This window comes from Erpetoichthys calabaricus, chromosome 12 (genome assembly GCF_900747795.2).
Source record: "Erpetoichthys calabaricus chromosome 12, fErpCal1.3, whole genome shotgun sequence".
Taxonomy (NCBI): domain Eukaryota; kingdom Metazoa; phylum Chordata; class Cladistia; order Polypteriformes; family Polypteridae; genus Erpetoichthys; species Erpetoichthys calabaricus.
Window position 1 is genome coordinate 8,985,129 of NC_041405.2, and position 20,574 is coordinate 9,005,702.

The window sequence follows — 20,574 nt, forward strand, 5'->3', positions numbered from 1 at the left end:
ATATGTAAAAATTAATATTAAAATACCATATTAAGCACAGCTATAAGCATTGGCAATAAAATGAAATACTTCTTAAAAAATGAACACCTACAACACTTAAAGTAACAGTAAATATTACCATGGGATAAAAATTCTGTCCAATAAAATATGAAAAATGATGGACCCTGGATAGAAATGCATACATTTTGTCATAAATGTTAATGGCAGTGAAAGGCCTTTTAAAGAATACATTGAATAAAAAATTGAGAGAAGGTGTAAAGCTAAGTTGGACCACACAGAGGCACCAAAGAGCAACGTTCTTACGTCAAAAAGAAATGAGATGCGCCATTTCAACTGAACGTGTTCTTCTCTATTGGGCAGTGAAGTCTGCAGTCTCCAGATAAGTCAGAACAAATATGAGGACTTACTTTAAAATAAAGTGAAATGTTTACTAAAACTGGTTGTGAATGAACTAAGAAGTTGGAATTGATTAATGGCAGAAAGGAATGGTGGCTTTCTGATTGATGCAAAGGGTGAAGAAGGAAAATGATGAAGCTAATGGAGCCTTCAAACAATTTTATCACAAAAAGGGGTCATCAACATCAGATGCGTCAGGTGGACTGGTATTCTTAAATTAATACAAGAAAGATATTTGCTCATTTTCAAGTAGGTTTAGTTCATCTGTTATTAAATATTAACATGACCCTCTTCACTCAGATCAGATTATTTAATTATGGTTTGTTATTTGGTTACATTCGTATATTCCCTAATAAATCTGCTGTTACGGTAGAATAATGGATTAATAATATTGGGGGTTAATCCCAATGTTAATGGACCTCTCTGTCCAACTGAAGAAAAAAGGCACAAAGTTCCTCATTCTACGCATTGAAGGCCAACAGATTATAACTCTTGAAATGTCTGAAATCAATCCAATTAGTGCTCAATTTGAGTTTTCTATACATAGAATCAAAGAACATATTGAAATGCCGTCACAATTTTGAAAATTTCAAATTAGTGCCAGATTTATAAATTACAGGCAAATATAACACTGTTTGATAATTTGTGGCATTGTTGCCAGGCCTTTGTGTCGAGCTGAGGGTTTATGTCATGTATATCTCACAATTGGATCACTAAGTTGCTATTAAATCAGGAACACATATGTTACAATCATAAACATTACAACAAAATTGGTTCAGTAAATATTCCATTTACTTAACCTGATTTATTTATTTTTTCATTCTTTTAGTAGTAGTAGCAGTAGCAGAGTGAAATTTTCACTTGCATGTCTGACTAAAACTGCTGTTACATTATGAGACTTCTAGTCGTGGGGTATGTTAGATTTGCCAACCGCAGTCACTGATCTCGTCACCAGACCATGTCATTAAAAAATTGATGGGCATGTCTGCTTTACCAGCCGAATGCCGCTCTTTCATCACAGTCATGCACGCCTCTTTTTGTGACAGCCAATAGCATGCTGCCTAACAGAGTCGGCGCTGTACCAAGCAGTAACAGTCGTGACAGGTGAACAGGACGGAGTTGACTTTGTTGTGAGTTTGTGGAAATGTTCTGGACCTTCGCTGAACTTGGTTCGGTGGCAACTGGGTGAAAAGACAACTTGGCGAGAAGACAACTCAGCGAAAGACAATTCAGCGAAGAAACAACTTGGCGAAATACAACTTAGCGACATCCTTTACTAGTTAGGTAATAGTTATATTTAATATAATTACATTTAAATGACAACGTGATTTAAAATGTTGAAAATAAATTTATATAATTGATGAACGAACTTTATTCTGCAGATGGAACAAACTCTATCTTACATTATCTTCTGCAACCAAAATTGCTAATCCTTTATATAAATTGTATTGATTGTAAACGTATGATAACGTTATTGAGAACACAAAAGGTGACCTGCAAGTACGGCTTAAGGAATATCTTTACTCTCAACGTATTGGGACTCTCATAAAGCAGGTGATTCTGAGGATTCTCCGGTGCCCTACATTGTCATTTAAATATCATTAAAAAATCTCTTTGAACCTAACTATTACCTAACTGGTAAAGGATGTCGCCGAGTTGTCTTTTTGCCGAGTTGTCTGTTGCCCAGTTGCCCTGAATGGCTGAACCCTGTGAAATGCAATGAAGTAAATGGAGAATAAGGAAATAAACTGCCTTAGAGTGGATTATAAATGAGTAATGGTCTTTTACGTGTCCAAGAGGGGTAGGGAAGCATCTTCAAGTAATGCTTGACTGATTATTACAGTAGAAAATGTGATCTGTGCTTTTAGGCAACAGTGCTAACCACAGTTGGAAAGATAACCACAACCAAAATACAGCAAATGGCCACAAATTAGCAATATGTAAAAATATATTTACAATTACACTCCCAGAGCTTCAATTTTGGGGCACACACCGGTTATGCCATGAAGCTGCGGTGTAGGATTGTCTCATTCCATTGTTATAAGTTGCTGCTCTGGGTGCGACAGGAGCATCTTTTTTTGTTTCCACTTTATCTGTAAAGATACTTTGCAGTTTTTTCTTCCACCAAGAGGTTGGAAACACCTTGTAAATAGTAATAAATCTTTTGCTATTATTATTTCTCAGGGTCTCATACCCTCACAATTTGAGATTATGAAGAATGGATTCAGAGTGGAAAGTGGAAGTTTCTCTGATGCAATTTGGAATGGAAAAAAGAAAAACACAAAAATTATGTTAATCTGTTAAAAGTTGAATCATGCAATGCTACCTGGAGTTTATATAGTAGCTGCTGGGCAATATTTCTTAAAATGCCTTCTCTCAAGACCTGATCATGATATCGAGTCGGTGGTTCTCTTTCCACTAAATATTTGTTTTCACATTCATCTACAAATGTCTTGCAGTCATACTTGCAATACCATAAACATGGATTCGCTTCCTGACTGGTCAATAGGCACTGAAATGCAGATTCTGCTTATATGATCTTTCACACCTGATGAACTCACATTGGCAGTGCCCAGATGTTTTTGGCAGGTCATTAAAAAAAAGAAGGATTATAAGCCATTTGGATTGGATTGTAAATTACCACATACTTTGCAAGTAGCGACTTTATGACTGTCAGTGATTTTCTCATGATATAGTACTGAGCTTGTAAGTTGGGCTAAAATTGAGTAGCTTAAGTATGTCCACCCTAATTGATACATTGACCTGTACAAACCTATAATGACCTCACAAAGACTTCATCCCGGGCCTAAAATTAACCTACTGATTATTGTGATTTAGCTTTTCTCAAACGTCTCGTCATGGGCAGCTCCAGAATGCTCCGGCAGTGGATTGCTTGACTGTGAAAAAGATTCTGCACTATTCTGCTCCATATTGTTCTTCGCCAGCGTTCCCTCATTCTTGTTTTCAGTTTCCTACAGGAAATACATAAAGAGATTATCTTGGTAATGTCCTTGATACATCTTCAGCATTTACTCAGGTGTTAAATTTCCCATCCATTTACCGTTATCATCATCTGAATCCTCTTGATACAGTTTCTGTCATGAGCACATTTGAGCACATAAGGTTATTCTTCATTTATTTGTTAGTTTAATTTTAGGTTGTCATTTTGATTATTGGTTGGTATGCAAGCAGTGGCATTTTAAATGGTTTTTCTAATGGATGTTTATGGTTAGTATGTCTGTTGTTGATGGCGTCATCACGCCAATCCTATTTCAGATCGCAATGCACACCGGTCAGTGTCCTAGCTTTGGATTGTTCATTAGAAGACCACACAAAATGCCACTGCTAGCAAACTGAACAATAATCAAAGCGGCAACATAATGATGAGAAATGCATACACAAAAAGGCAATGCAGTGATGTAAACAACATAATAACAGAAAAATCAAATGATGAAAAAACAAGTTAAATCTTTTAAAAATGAAATAAATAAGGGTATTAACAATACCAAATAATCTGGTTCTGGTGCATTGAGTGTGGATGCTGAGAGGTAAAACAAATTGGAGCGAGGAACAGGGATGAAGACACATTAAACGAGGTCGAGAAGAGTAGAAACTCCTACTCAAGTACTGATTTCATAAATGTATGAGGTCAATAATATAATTCAGTGCTAACAGTGCTGTACTCTCTGGTGTTTAAATTACCATTGTCAGCCCTTGGCAGTCACTATGATCTGTAGCACCTCGTAATTTACAAATTAAACTCTAACAGTGATAGACGATTAAGGTTCTGCGTTTAAACCCCGTCCAGCCCCTGCCAGTTGCATATTCTGCAGGAACACATTTAGGGCTTTCAGCAGCTGTTTGTTGAGTTTTTCTCCAAAGACGTGTGGACTATAAAGTGACTCAGTTTGCAGGACTACCTGATTGTGTTCTGTAATGATCTGCAATACAGTCCAGGGCCGCTTTCTCAATTTTGCTTGATGGTACTGGATTATGAAAGAGAAAACAGTAATCAGAAAATGGATTGATGGATGGAAATAGAGTTGACTCACAGTGATTCTCAGATGTGTTCAGTGATACAAATTAAGTAATTAACCTCTCCTCAACAATTGAAATATGCATAAAAATACTGGGAAAGAGCTCTTAGTGACTGTGACTTACAAGAGCTTTAATGATGAAAACTTAACATCTTGATGATGCTCCAGAAGAAATAAATTACTGGTGACATTCAAATTAGAAAGACAGACACTATCAGCTAAGGATAACCAATCACAAAAGTGTTAACTGCATAACCAAGATGGGTTTAAATTGAATCAAAATGCAAGAAAAAATGAATACGACTCTGGATCACTTGACTACCAATGTCCACCCAGGTCAGTAGCAGGATGTTTCATCAAGAACAGTCCACTGGAAACTTCACAGAGAGGGACACTAGTTAACATGGATCACTGAATAGACATACAGACCCCAGGCCCACAGGTTCTAAGGTCAGGGGAGAGCTCTCATGAAAATTAAACCAACTAGATGTTTGAAGTCTCTCTGTAGTGGCTATGGAGAGTCAACTGACTAGTTACTTCAACTTCCATGGTATTTTTAATGAATTTGCAAGAAGAAAAATGAGACAGATGCCTCTGTAAGAAAGGACAACTGATTAAATAATTACTAGCTGGATAGTCAGTCTATATTTGATCAATTTAGAGACCATACTGGACATCTGTTCTCAAAAGTCCAAGTATCGAAACAGTAAAAATCATACTTAATTTACGAGACATCTCAAAACTCAGCTGGTTTAATGGAGTCTAATGAGGCGTGTATATTTTGATGGTTGCTTTTTTTGTGGTCTCTTCAAGATGTTTTAGAGTTCTCTCCTAATGGTCTCGCTGTGTTGGTATGGCCTCCTTTATATCTCACTTCACCTTTTTAAACAAAAGTGGTCAACTTGGATTTTAGCAGAATGATATGTTACTTACCCCTGATGTTAAACATGGCGCCTGTTCTGGGGATCCACTTGAAGTTTTAATCAAACCTTTGCAGTTTAAGTCTGAATGCAGAAAAAGTAAAATGGGTCAAGTTGTTAAAGGAATACTCCACACTCAAATATGTTAATTACCCCATGAGGTTTGTAAAGATGGCCGAGAAAAACTTTTAATCTCATGTTTTCATGGAGAATGGAGATAAGAAAGTTTCTGATAGAATGGGTGTCTATGGAGACCAACACTTGATAACAGCAAACAATATCAAAACATCCACAAAAAAATCTCACGATACTCGTGTTGCATAATCCACGTGTCAAGTCTCCCAGATGTATGCTGAAACTTGTCATACCCGGAAAGCATTCATACAGCACCAGCCAAACATTATTGGCTGTCAGAAAAAGAGACCAGACTGTGATAAAAATTTGAAACTGTGCTGGAGGATGTAGTATAAACACTGGCTTTGTAATTTAGTTTTAATACAAGACAATGAAAAAAAGTCAATGACAAATTAATTTCCTGCGGTTGTAACAAACCTCAAGTGTAATTAATCTGCTGCAGAGAAAAAGAAAGCCTCGCAATCAGAAGACCAATTAGTCACTTGAACCAAAGGAGATTTTCTTTGGTTGACCGACTAAGGCAGCAAATTTCTGCACATTGCACAGAGGATAGACCTGAGTTTGTGTTCTACAAGCTCAGTGAGGATGGCTAATAACTAGAGTCCTATCCATGGGAAGAGAAACAAATTACATGATATGATAGCTGCAGCTCCATCTCAATGAAATGATAATTCTAAAATGATAAAATACTTACTCTTCTTTACGTAAATAAAGTAGCACAACATTCCCAGGACAATTTCAGCAAACAGGATCCCAGCTACTGTCAGGACAATTGTCTGCCTTGCACATCCACATGTAACTGTTAACAAGAGGAAATGAAATAAAGACAATGAATAAAGACTGGTTTAAGCATTCTCCTTTTTTCATGGGGTTAAAAAAAAGAAAAATTATCCACCTGCTTGGGCCCACATGCCAACAGGACGTTTCATTTGTTCTATTGAATGCACTACAGTCGTGGCCAAAAGTTTTGAGAATGACACAAATGTTAATTCTCATAAAGTTTGCTCAGTTTTTATGATGGCAATTTACATCTACTCCAGAATGTTATGAAGAGGGATCAGATAAACTGAAATTAATTGCAAAGTCCCTCTTTGCCATGAAAATGAACTTAATCCCAAAAAATCACTGCATGTCAGCCCTGCCACAAAAGGACTTGCTGAAGTCATTTCAGTGATCCTCTCATTAACAGGTGAGCATGTTGATGAGGACAAGGCTGGAGATCACTCTGTCATGCTGATTGAGTTACAACAGAGAGATGAAGAAGGCTTCAGGGCGCCCAAGAAAGTCCATCAAGCGCCAGGACCTTCACCTAAAGTTGATTCAGCTACAGGCACCACCAGGGCAGAGCTTGCTCAGGAATGGCAGCAGGCAGGTGTGAGTGAGGCAAAGACTTTTGGAGGATGGCCCGGTAGGTGTCAAGAAGGGCAGCAAAGCAGCCAAGAAAAACATCAGGGACCGACTGATACTCTGGGATTGGACTGCTGAGGACTGCTGGCGGAAAAGTCATTTTCTCTGATGAATCCCCTTTCAGATTGTTTGGGGCATCCGGCAAAAAGAAAAGAAAAGGTGAGAGCTACCATCAGTCCTGAGTCATGCCAACAGTAAAGCATCCTGAGACCATTCATGTCAGCCAAGGGAGTGCAGGGCTCACTCACAATTTGGCCTATGAACACAGCCATGAATAAAGAATGGGGCCAAAACCTCCTCTGAGAGCAACTTCTCCCAACCATCTAAGAACAATTGGGTGTCAAACAATGCCTATTCCAGCATGATGGAGCACTGGACCATAAGGCAAAAGTGAGAACTAAGTGGCTCAGGGAACAAAACATCGAAATTTTGGGTCCATGGCCAGGAAACTCCCCAGACCTTAATCCCAATGAGAACTTGTGGTCAATCCTCAAGAGGTTGGTAGACAAACAAAAACCCACCAATTCTGACAAACTCCAAGCACTGATTATGCAAGAATGGGCTGAAGATGATTGACAGCCTGCCAGGGTGAATTGCAGAGGTCTTGAAAAAGAAAGAAGGGCCTACACTGCAAATATGGACTCTTTGCATAAATTTAATGTAATTGTCAATAAAAGCCTTTGAAACTTATGAAATGCTTGTAATTCTATTTCAGTGTACAGTGATCCCTCGCTATATCGCGCTTCGTCTTTCGCGGCTTCACTCCATCGCGGATTTTAAATGTAAGCATATGTGAATATATATCGCGGATTTTTCACTGCTTCGCGGATGTCTGCGGTCTACAGTACGTGTGCTTCCTCAGTTGATTTGCCCATTTGAATTCAAACAAGGGACGCATTTGAATTCAAACAAGGGACACTATTGGCGGATGGCTGAGAAGCTACCCAATCAGAGCACCCGGTTAAGTTCCTGTGTGCTGCTGATTGGCTCAGCGATGGAGTGCTGCATTAACCAGGAAGTCTAATCTCACTCATTCAGCATTAACGTGCCCAAGCGCCAACAGAAGATGCAAATGATTGCAGAAAAGGTAAAAGTTTTGGATATGTTGAAGGAAGGAAACAGCTACACCACTGCAGGACACCATTACAGCATAAACGAGTCCACGATTCTTTTTATTTAAAAAGGAGGAAAAGCATATAAGATCTACGGCCGCAGTGTCCTTTAACCAGGGCGCAAAACGAGTTGCAAGTGGACGTGATAAGGCAGTAGTCTGGATGGAATCTGCTTTAGGGATTTGGATTGAAGAGTGCTGGAAGAAGAACAACGGCGGTGCTACACAGTCGCCTGAAGAGGCTCCTTTAGAAGAGCTGTAACGCTATCCTTTGTTGTGCAGTAAAATTAAACTCATCGTTATCGGACAAGTCGTCGTGTCATTGTTGGTGAGTAACCATAATTAATTATTTATGTACAGTACTTATTACATGTACATAGTTTAGTGTCACTGTACACACATTTTACTGTATACAATTTTTCTTGCATTGTACGTATTTATTGCTGGTGGCCTGTCTGTCGTAATGGCTGTAACATATGTGATATCGGAGATGCTCGATATCTTTAAAATAATATTTAGGTTTTACTGTATGTACATACATAATTTCAACAAATCTTACCTAATATCTAAGAGAATACAAAGGGTTTATGCTGTATAATTGTGTGTGAAATGTTTATAATAGTGTGGGAGAGTTTATAAGGGCTTAAAATATATAAAAATAACCATATAAACATATGGTTTCTACTTTGCGGATTTTCTTATTTCGCGGGTGGCTCTGGAACGCAACCCCCGCGATGGAGGAGGGATTACTGTACCATAGAAATATCTGACAAGTAGATCTAAAAACACTGAAGCAGCTAACTCTGTGAAAACCAACACTTGTGTCAGTCTCAAAACTTTTGGCCACGACTGTATAAATTGTCTGGGTACAATATAAAAAATGCTAAACTAACATCAATCTAAAGGGTTTTATCTTATTAAATGATCTCATCTCATCAAATGGCACCCAGAGAACTCACTGTGCTGCTGATAATTTTTCACACCATCTTCATGGCTCAGCCCATACAGTGTGGTTTCTTTACCTTCCTGTGTGAATCTGTTCTCTCTCAGTGAGTTATTGAATCCCTCCTGACTCACTTCACACGTGTACTCATTTTCCATCTCGGTAGCTCCTAGCTTATGGTATATTGTTTTTTTGAACTTGCCATCCTTCCCTTGCACTGTACTGTTGATGGGATGTCCATTTTTCTTCCAGATCACTTTGGCATCTGCTGGATAGAAATCTTCAGCAACACAAGAGATCAGCTTCTGACTCTGCGGCAAATTGATGGATGTCAACTTCACAGAAGCTCGCTCTGTTGAAAATAAAATCAGCTTCAAGGCATCAATATTATATATAAAACTATTCAAGGGAAGGCATAGTGAAGTGTCATTTACAAGACAATTATTTTTTTAGCTTTGCATTATATCTTTCATTCAATAGGCCTCATAAAGATGACAATTATTAATTTGCAAGGATCATGTTTATACAAACCAAATTTGGAAGAAATGAGTCAATTTGTTATAGCATCTGTCACAAAATCGCATACAATGGCAGCGCCACAGAGTTTTTCCTTTACAGCTGGATGCACCATTTGTGAAGGCAGCAGTACACATTTTAACCAGTAGATGGTGCTATCAGGCAACCTTGCAGCTGGTTTGTCAAGAGCCTTCATGAACACTGCCATTGAGATTCATTCATTCAGCAATATCTCAAACCCCCAATATTTGGAATAATCAAGCTATAATTTGACAGTAAATTAATCACATTTCTGCTGTTACCTGGGCCGGCTGTAACAGCCCTAGACAAAGCAATAAAAGGCGCCCTTGCCACCCCTGTGGCTCTGAGTGGAATTATCACTGCCAGACAGGTACAAAGAAACCTGGAGACAAAAGAGAAGAGCCAGGAGTTGGGAGAGTCAAATATGGAGGGTCTGGATGCGAGACAGCGAATTTACAATTTGAGAATGTCAAGGGGGATGTTTGATTACTTATATTTACAAAACTGTCTCAGAAAAACATGGTCCTGAGGGGAGACATGCCATTTCAGAAACTACGTAGGAACTGGGCTATATTAGAAGGCTTTATTTATTTTTTGCATTTAACATTTCTCCAAGTAAAAGTATCATTCACGTCATATTTCAGGCCTGTAGGTCTCTATTTAAACCACCAGTCAAATAAAGGGACCTGACAATGATGGAGATCATCTAGTTCTAATTTTATAAAGGCAGTTCCATAACATAATCAATTCATTTAAATTTATGAAAGTAATTGAGAAACTTAACATAATCGCAAAAATCTATGAAAATAAAACATGATTACCTTTAAACATTTACCCATAATTCCTATTTACTATATTCTCACATATACAGAAAAGGCCCATTTAACTATCCAATCAGAGCACAACTTCAGAGAGTTATTCCAGTCAGAGACGGGCTATGGTGAACTTCTTTTTTACCGTGCCAAGAGCGAATGTCATAGATGATGATGAACAATGAGGAGTTTTAACGCAAGTTTTACCGTAAGCCCATTTGAGAGATGCTTATACTTCCAATGAAATCAGTCTTTAGCAGTGCATTCAAGAACTGTAGGGCTATTGCTGTCTGGATCATTTAATTTTATTTTGGTGTATCTGTGTGTCCTCTGCTATGCCAGTTTGAAGATTATTATTATTGCCGTTATTGGTGTTATCATTGAATTATTATCTGTGTTTTAAATGCACTCTCTCTTCTCCCATTTATGACAAACCAGAACCCATAAAAATAAATCTAAAACCACAAAGCAGCACCAGAAGCAAATAAAGAAATGCACAGAAGCTGAATACGGTGCTTCCTGGGTTTTCTATGACCATGAATAGGTCATCAGATGATAACAACACACACCACTAGTACACGAAAATAATATAAAACAACATAACGTATTGAGTCGGAATATTCGCAAGTTTGTATTGTTTAAAAAAAAATGCCCTGACCCAAGTTTGCTTCCTTTGGCAAAAGCCTTGTTTGCCTAAATGGTAGAGCCGGCCATAATTGTGACATTTCCAATATTAACATGCATAACAGCAATTTCTAGCTGAACCATTCTGAAAAAATGTGAAGGTACAGAGATATCATCATGGCCATCGGCACCCTGCAAGATGTGCAAATTTAATAAACAACAGGTAGACGAGTTCAAGCAGTAAAGTTGGCTTTATGTCTTGGACTTACTGCGGAATTGCAGATAAAAGGTCTCCTCCAGTGGCCTCTCCTGACATTCCTGCCTCACTCTGCAGCTGAAGGTCACACCACTATCTGCATGAGTCGGGATGTAGTGATAACGGCTCACTGCACTGAAGGTGCCATCAGGATTGCGCTTCGGCTGTGGTTTAACTTGAGAAGGAAGAGGACGGGAAGCTTTAAGCCACTCTATGGAGATCTCACTTGGATAGAAGTTGTCCACATGACACTCCAATACATTCACCACATCCATCACCACCAGAGGCTTCACAGAGACTTTTGGAGAAGCTGAAAGGCAAAAATTATTATTTTATCTATTAAGTGCAGAACTGACCTGACTTGAGATGACAGCCTGGGTACCCCCTCGCCTATGTTCCAGTACCTGTACTTGTTTATTATTTAAATCTAAATTCTAAATACATTTGCTTTTGTTACACTGTAAATTAAAAGGGTATAGTTTTTTGGAGCATTCTAGAATTTAACCTTGGTGTTTTAATAGCTCAACTTGGTGATATTTGATTGTTACAAATCGTCAAACTCAGAATATGGCACCGCTTATGTAAAAACAAAATGTTGGTGGTGAATTAACACAAAAACATTTTTAACTGAAGAGATCAAAATAAAACTAATTCTACAGGGTAAAAACAAAATCCTGGAAAAGACATAAATAAGATTTCTAAAAACTTTAGGGAAAGAATAATAAATGAAGATATGTCAGAAATCCTGACACCAGAGAGACTTTCAATTATTTCCAGGACCAGGTTAGATCAATTAAAGTCTTGGGTAATTAATGCATCCTGAACCTTCTGTACTCCCTAAAAGGTCCAGGATTTTTAGGTAACTTCACATACATCTTGACCTAGAGGGGCACTCAATCCCATTCCACACCCTTCCTGATAACTTTTTGCAGCCTCCCCTCATCTTTAAAAGGTGGTTCAATGTTTCCCACCATTTGCTGTATGCCTTGCCTTCTACCCTTCTAGAGGGACACTGTCATGGCCTGATATAATCTGTGCTGGTCATGCTTTATATTTTTAAATTTGCATGACTGCTGTCTGTCATAAAGATGAATTTGTTTTAGTTTATTAAGCCATTTAGGTCAAAGCCTACTTGGAGAACAGAGCAGGAAAGTGACTCTGCACCCCATGATGTATTGTGCAATCACATAGTGGCTAGGATGGGATAATAAAGGGAAGTAGGGGCTTTGGAAAGTGTTCCAGGCCAGTGCTGGTTTCCTGGTCAAATTCCATTGTGGTTTTGGTTATCTTGGTTTTGGTTATTTGCATGTGATTGTAGCAGTTTCAAGCTAAGCTCTGTACCTCAAGTACCGCTTGTTTGCTAATTGTTCTGTTTATTTTTTTAAAGCTTCACTAATTTGCTGGTTCCCCCCAAAATTCTTCCTGGTTTTGGCAAAGTTTGTATCAGAGACATGGCGTGAAATACAGTGGTTTGGAGATCTCAGCCCATCGTAATGCAGCACAACTTCCTACTCAAGGATCATTTGTACAATCTCTGCATGGCTATGATCTTCTGGCTTACAACTGCTATGCCCATCGCTCTGACGTCACATGAGGCATATCGAGTTTTCAGATGTCTCATAGCAAGAACCTTGGAGAAACAGATGTCTTTAGGATGTTTACCACTGGACTAGCCTCCTAGATATTGACAATCGTGACAGTTTTCTTATTTATTTAATAATGAGCTTGTATTTATGTGACAAAGTAGACAATGGTTCATTACCTATAACATTGAGCCTTAAGTTTTTCTTGTAGTGCTCCGAAGCATAGTTCACTTCACTTTCGTAGTCCCCTTCATCTTCAATACGGAGCTGCAGAAGGATGAGGGAGGCGTTACCGTGCCGCAGCCCCGCTTCAGACAGCTCCCCCCTTTTGGCCACTTCCATTTTCTCAGATTCATATCTCACCAGCTCCTTATTATTTTTTTTCCAGATTGCTCTGATGAACTTTAGGTCTATTGAATTCCCATTTTTAGTAAAAACAAAAGGTAGCAGTACATCAGAATGGAGGACTCCATTGATCACAGTTTGTGAAATGGAAGGGCGGAAATGACACAAGACTGCCAAAAGCAAGCACACTGCTTCCTGTGCAGAAAACAAAAGATGCAAAATGGATTATGTTTTACTACAACTCATATTCATTTCCTTACAAAATTCACCTTATTAAAACTGGCTATTGACCTACCAGCATTGAAAAATGACATCAAAGGACAGAGAATCCTATGCACTTGGAACAGCACTGGCATCTGATTCTGATAAAAGGGCTGAAAAATAAAAACCGAAGGTTCACTTTTAACAATATAGGCCTACAAAATTAAAACAACATACTATCTATCTATCTATCTATCTATCTATCTATCTATCTATCTATCTATCTATCTATCTATCTATCTATCTATCTATCTATGTGTTCAAGCAAATAATTGTGTTAAATCAAAAAAATCAGACATAAAGAACAATGAAGTAACTATAAGAAAGACAGTCAAATTTTAGTAACGTGCCATAAAGGGAGAAGAAAAGAGTCAAACGTGGCATCCAAAAACACTCGACACGCCAGATGGGGAATAAGCGATGATGTTTTCATGTTTTCTTCTTGTCTCAAGGAAACAAAACTGGATGAACATTGGGACATACAAAAGACCAATCAGAATGTGAGATTCTTGTAGATGAGGTCTTCACAATTGTTCCTCAATTCCTTTGCTAGCTGTCATTGGTACAAACTAAATGGAGTAAGTAACATATACAAAAAATTCATTTTTAGGTGGAGTGTTCCTTTAATATTAGAATTTTGTAAAGGGAATGATGCTATATAAAATGTAATCTTAATATTATTACAGAACCATGAGAAGTACCTGGATGTTTCTATCTGCAGGCCACACATTTTTTCAAACTTATATCCAAAAGGAGAAGAAGAAGAAATTAGAACAGTCGTAAGGTAGCATAGTGGCTAGCATGGCCGTCTCGTGAATCCGATGTCCTGTGCCCAGTTGCAGACCAATAGAGTTTATATGTTTATATTTATCTCTATCTCTCGCTCTCGTAAAAGACCAGCCCGGCTACAGACAGACACATAGACCAACAATGTCCCAAAAACACACACGTTTATTTTCTTCACTGACCTTTCCAGCTCACCACACACAAATCACCAATATAGCTCAGTCCTCCTTTCCTTTCCTTTCCTTCTCTCTTTTCGTCTCTGCCATCTCCACTCCTCTCTCACAAGCTCTGTCTTCTTCCTCCTGACTCCGGCTTGACTAATGGAATGAGGCGGCCCCTTTTATAATACCCCAGATGTGCTCACGGTGCTTCATGATGATCTTCTGGTGGCACTTCCTGGTGTGACAGAAGTGCTGCATGAGCACCTGGAAGCACTCCGGGTGTGCCTGGAATCTCTTCCGGCAGCACTTCCACCATAACTGCAGTCCATGGCTCCATAATCCTCCGGGCGCCCCCTTGCGGTGGTCATGGGCCCCAACAGGGTTGAACTTCTGAGCTCTGATCCCATGGTCCCAATGAAGACCAGGGTGGCTGCCCTCTCGTGGTCCAAGAGGGGTATTGTTCCTGTCCCAGTCCTGCCAGCCTTTCGCCACTATATATATATATATAATCCAATTATCTGTCTGTCTGTCCACTTTCCACAAGAGAACTACTTAACGGATTTAGATCGGGTGTTTTTTCTATAATTTGCTTGACCATTCCGGTTGATTTTGACACTTTTCTCATTGCACTAAGTATCATAGTTCACTTGCGGTACTGAGCGGGCCAAGGGTAGGGGGATGGGGACCTCCTCATTCACGTGCCAGCCTTGGGGCATGTTCCTTACCTTCACTTAGCTAGCGAACAAGAGAAATACTTTAGATCAGGTTTTTTTCTAGAATTTGCTTGAGCATTCCAGTTGATTTTGTGACTTCTCTGATTGCGATAAAAATCATAGTTTGCTTGCAGGAACGATATATTCGCGATATTCTGAGACAGAGGCTGTGGGCCGAGGGGAGGGGGAAACGTGACATTAAGGCCCCCTCACTGTCCTGTTTCAATACTATGCAGGCAGAACAGTGAGGGACGGCTAGTATTTTTATATAATTATATTTTTTCCTGTGCACATTTTTCTACAACATCACAAAAACCCTTGCAGTTCAGGTAATTTGGTGACTTTACATCTAAATACACTGTGATGCTTATCATGATAATAGGATACAAGAAAAGTGAGATTCATTGTAAAGGATTAACAGGTTACTTAGATAAAAATAAAAAAATATAATAAAAGAAAAACTCAGGAGGTAGTTTAATGATAGCAACCCAAATCAAGGCTGGAAAGTTCTGAAAACATCACAGGACTGGATTCTAAAAACAGTGCAATCTTTCCAAAAGACAAAGACCACAGGCTTTTAGCAGATGAACTTGATTTTTTATTATACAACAATTTGAAACCAACGATTTCATTTCCCAAAATGTACAAGTAAGGGAGATGCTGTGTAAAAATACCAGCAATACTCCTAGGATGGTGGCCAGTATAACTGAAGTGGAGGAATCTTTTCTAGCAGGTTAAAAGTAACAGAGCAGAGGTGCCAGATGGCCTATCAGGTCGGCTCCTGTGCCTCAAGGTTTAATCACTCTTTAATTTAATATTGTTTTGTTTTTATCAGTATGCTACTGCTGGAGTATGTGAATTTCCCCTTGGGGATTAATAAATATCTATCTATCTATCTATCTATCATGCGGCTCTTCACGGTTTTTCATTTGCTCTCCAGCTGATCCCTGACGTGTGGTTTTGTACCAGAGCTGTGGAAACATTCCATCATTATTATCCCGTCACACACGTGCACATGGGAGGCAGCTAAAGGGACTGAGTGAAGGCAGTTCTGAGGCATGCCGGGATGTGGCAGAGTGCACTGACTCTTTTTCTCCCTTTCCTGTGGACCATTCCCGGGAGATTCCATCTGGCTCTCTTGATATCACTTCCGGGACCGAGCCAATGGAAGGAAACCTTACCGGCTCCGGCCCCTGTGATGTCACGTCCGGGCTCGAACCAATGGCTGAAGAACATGGGCCCGATCCTTATGACCTCACTTCCTGTCTTCCCCTTTAAAAGCCTGCCCCTTTTCCCTATTTCCTCAGTCTTGTCTTGGACTCTGTTGTGAGCACATCAGTGCTGTTTTCAAAAGAACACAATTTTGCAGCCAGGAGAACAAATTATATGGGTGGCTGCCCCAAACCTTTATCTGATTATGTCTTGTTTTTGTGACACCCTGTTCCGAAGGTTTCTAGGCCAAGCAGTCAGAATGGCTTCAGGCCAGTGTCACTCTCTTCCATTACAATGAAATGCTTTATGAAACACATTTCAATGACGGAGACAAGGTCATTTTAAGATAACCACCAGTCTGCTTACTCTGCAAACAGAGGTGTGGCAGTGTTTGGCTCTGCTGCTTATCCTACACCAAATCTTCACTTGATCAGCCTTCTTCATATATCAGCGCACTGTTTCTGGATTTTTTTCAACATTCAATTCCATTCACTCTTACATAATGTTTCAGAAATTGAAAAGAATGAATGTTAACCCATTTATTACATTATGTATTCAGGGCTTCCTTTTAAATCCCTTACTACTTACACTGGGCACAAGTGACCTGAGACACAATGACGACCATGGCTCCATTATCAGGTACACTGATGGCACCATGCTGAAAGGACGCGTATCTTGTGAGGGTGAAAGCCATTATTTAAAACAAAACTGGTACAATTAGAGCCATCTTACTGTGCAAGTCAAAAAGACTAAAGAAATGAGAACTGACTGCAACAGATAGAAATCAGCCATCATTGTTCTGGGGCAGGAGGAGGAGGTAAGAACGGTGACTAAATATAAGTAAGTAGGAACTCACCAAGATAATAATCTTAATTGGAATATAAATACAAAAAACATACAGTAGAACCCCGATTATTTGAGATAATGTGGACTGATGCAACCTCAGAGAACTAAAAACTTGGATAAGATGGACAGCCGTGGCTTTTTCTGATTAAAAACTAAAGACATAATAGATTTTTTCATTTTATATGGTGCACTGTCACTTTGAAGCCTCTTTTCATACAATCCTGACTTTAATACGAGGGACTTTCAAAAAGGTTCCACAGTTTTATATTTTTGTTGGAAACGGTGAAGGCGGGCGGAGTAGCAATTGGGCATTAAAAAGTTGGTATGACGCTGGGACTATGGGTAACTATGTAGAAAATGATGGAATTTGTTTTTGAAATTCTTAATAAACAGAGTTAAAAAAAATGTCCCTCATATTATATAAAAACAAACACATTCACACTTATTTTTGCAGTACGTCATTTAACATACAGCTAATACGTATAATAGTTTTGAGCATAAAAATGTTTATTGTTGTAGTTGTGTTTTAATATGAATAGTTTGTCTCAAATTGCAATTAAAAGTGAAACGACAAAAGGTTAACAAAAGCAAGTCATTTTGTAATTTTAATAATAATTCTTTATATTTATATAGCACTTTGCTCACTATTCAGACTGCTTTTACATAGGGAGTGGGGAGCCACTGAAACCACCACCACCGTGTAGCACTCATCTGGATGATGTGACGGCAGCCATTTTTGTGCCAGTGTGCTCACCACACATGAGCTGTTAGGTGGTGATGCGGTGAAAGAGATAGAGAGACAGGGGATACTTAGGGGGCCAGAATGTACAAGGCTGTGGTGAGCAATTTAGCCGGGACCTCGGGATACCCACTGCTCTTTACAAAGGATGCCTGGGGATCTTTTATGACCACAGAGAGTCAGGACCTTGGTTTTATGTCTCATCTGAAGGATGGCACCATTTTTACAGCACAGTGACCCCTTTACTGCACTGGGGCATGGAGATCCACATTCAGACCACAGGTTAAGTGCCCCCTGCTGGCTGCACCAACACCTTTTCCAGTTAAAATCCAAGCTTTTCCTAGGTGGCCTCCCATCCCAGTACTGGCCAGGCCCAGGCATGCTTAGCTTCTGGTGGATGGCATTTTTCTGAAGTGCAGGCAGTATGGCTGCTGATGTAATACATGATATCATTTTAAACTTTGTCATAAAAGTCTTTCAGAGTCCTTGACTGCTCTATTGGTACAGTCGAGGTTAAAGGTATAGGATTTACCCGCTCAGCAAACATTTAACAAATTATAAGAACAGATGCGTATTACACTTACAGGCTCATCCTAGATAGTGAAGGACCTCGGTTAATCAGGGTTCAGGTAATCAGGGTTCTGCTGTACTCTAAATGCAATCAGAGCTCATTTCTCCTCTGTAAACTCAGACTACTTAAAGTGGACAAGGACCACACGTTGTCCTTTTATCCTAGGGTGATCCAGTCGCTCATCTCTTTCAGCTTCACCACTTGGTTTAGTGGTGAAACAAATTAAATAAAAAAAAATAATGCAGCAAACTTTGAAGAATGCAGCTAAAGTTACTGTGACTGACGCAGAAGATCCAACAGAGTGTAACTGCAGACTGCAGTACCTGTGAGGTCTGTCATGCGACGCCCCAACGTCAGTCACGAAATGCCCATCACGTGGCCATTTACGCTAAGGTTTAAGATTAGGGTTGGCCGTTTTGTGACTGATGTTGTGGGCATCACCTGATTGCATCACAGGCACTGCAGGCTGCAGCTTTAACACAATCAGACTAAACGCCATGTCACACTGCACATCATCACAATCACTCCATCCCCGCCGTGAAGCATGATGGGCCGTGGGGAGGCTTCACTGCAGCAAGCACTTCAAGGCTTGCAAAATGCAGGAATGGCGGACAAATGTGACGCAATCCATGAACAGCAAGACAAGAAGCAAAAGTAAAAAGCCAAAGCTATGCAGGGTTGACTTCAAAACAACAATGTGATGTCTTGGAGTGGGCAGAGTCAGAGTTTAAAATCACAATCCAATGGGAAATGTATGGCTGAACTTGATAAAGGCTCTTCACTCACAATCATCATGGCACCTGGCAGAACTTCACCAGTTTTACAAACAAGAATGGGGAGAAATGGCTGTGCGGAGATGTGCAAAGCTGACCGAGAGAGAAGGACCTGTGCACAAAGACTCGAGGCTGTCATGGCTGACAACGGCACATCTCCTAAATTTGGACTCACCACAGTCAGGGCCATTTATACGATACTCACTTGATACCCCAGCCAGGTGACCTCCACTGGGACTTCTAAAACTTGCAGGCTGTCCCAGTGATGATTTAGGGATGTCATATTATAGGAGTGAGTACTTGTGGGATTGATTATGTTTCATATTTGTCATTAATTTACAGCACTTTTAAGAGATGTGTTTGAACTTTCACCATAAAAAGGATTTTTTTCTGGTGATCACTGTCAAAAACACAAATTAAATCCACTGTAACTCAATGCTTCATATATATATAATTAATTTAGAGCACCATGCAGAGAAGTGTTTTCATTTTCATCTTAAAAGGGCTTTTTCTGGTGACTAATGTCCAGAAACAAAAAATTAAATCCACTGTAACTCTATGTTGTTTAAAAATAAAATATGAGGACTTTAATGGGGGTGAATACTTCTTATAGTCACAAAATCCCCAGGCTGCTTTCTTAATAATGCCTTTTGGTATTTTAATTATTATTTTTATGAAATTTTGATTAAAAATTTAGCTTCACATATATTAGACTGTGTGTTTTAAATCAGTGACCCAATCAAGCTGTCTTGACGGCCAGTCGGCTGCAGTTACAGGCCTGGTGCTTCTTGATAAGAATTCCATGTAACTGTACAGGGGGCCTTTTTGATTGAAAAACTGAACCCACCGAGCAGCATGCCCTTCTTGGACCAATGTTCATTAAATAAAGGCTTACTTCTGAATAAAACATTATATTCCTTGCAATATACTGGTGCAATATACTGGGTTTCCCCGTGATGCTTGCTGGTTATTGGCTCCTGCTTCCCTGTGACCCTTTTGTGAGTCTGGAAAATGTTTATGGACAAAAGTAACGTTTGTATAGAAGAGTCCGTGCCAATAAGGTCTGTTGGTTTCTGCCTTTGCCCAGTGGCCTCGGGTTGGCTCCATACCATAACGCCAGGAACTGGACTGCTTTTTATTGTTTGTTTTGTTACAATATTAAGAGTTTAATGCTATTGGGTAAGAAATTATGTATTTCCACGAAAACGTGTGTAGTAGACAGGGGACAAAGAAGCAACCTGTGCATGCATGCTGTTGTATAATGGCTTATCCCGATCCACCGATTTATTCTCTCGCATCTGTAAGTCGTCTGCCCGGACCCCCTTGCACTGCTGCCCATCGCATCCGCGTCCTTCACCGGACACGCAATCGTCTCACATTTGGGTCGAAAGTGAAGTGAGATCTAC

At 39.5% G+C, this 20,574-nt stretch overlaps 1 protein-coding gene and 1 long non-coding RNA gene across 4 annotated transcripts in view; one reads left to right on the forward strand and one right to left on the reverse strand.

Moving 5' to 3' along the window:
- The window catches only part of LOC127529795 (uncharacterized), a 75,846-nt gene that overhangs the window by 28,260 nt on the left and 27,012 nt on the right, over window positions 1-20,574 (forward strand). The gene's annotated exons all lie outside the window — the stretch shown is intronic.
- LOC127525834 (nectin-1-like) overlaps window positions 1,229-20,574 on the reverse strand; it is a 60,906-nt gene continuing 41,560 nt past the window's right edge. For 2 of the 3 annotated variants that reach the window (XM_051934559.1, XM_051934558.1), the window contains exons 2-9: window positions 13,402-13,480; window positions 12,941-13,301; window positions 11,192-11,488; window positions 9,029-9,301; window positions 6,183-6,287; window positions 5,367-5,437; window positions 4,317-4,382; window positions 1,229-3,368 (exon numbers count right to left, since the gene is read on the reverse strand). In XM_051934559.1, coding sequence (XP_051790519.1) covers window positions 3,231-3,368; window positions 4,317-4,382; window positions 5,367-5,437; window positions 6,183-6,287; window positions 9,029-9,301; window positions 11,192-11,488; window positions 12,941-13,301; window positions 13,402-13,407 — 1,317 coding nt within the window. In that variant the 5' untranslated portion in view covers window positions 13,408-13,480 and the 3' untranslated portion in view covers window positions 1,229-3,230. The remainder of the gene's footprint in view (window positions 3,369-4,316; window positions 4,383-5,366; window positions 5,438-6,182; window positions 6,288-9,028; window positions 9,302-11,191; window positions 11,489-12,940; window positions 13,302-13,401; window positions 13,481-20,574) is intronic. The other variant, XM_051934560.1, reaches the window with a different exon arrangement.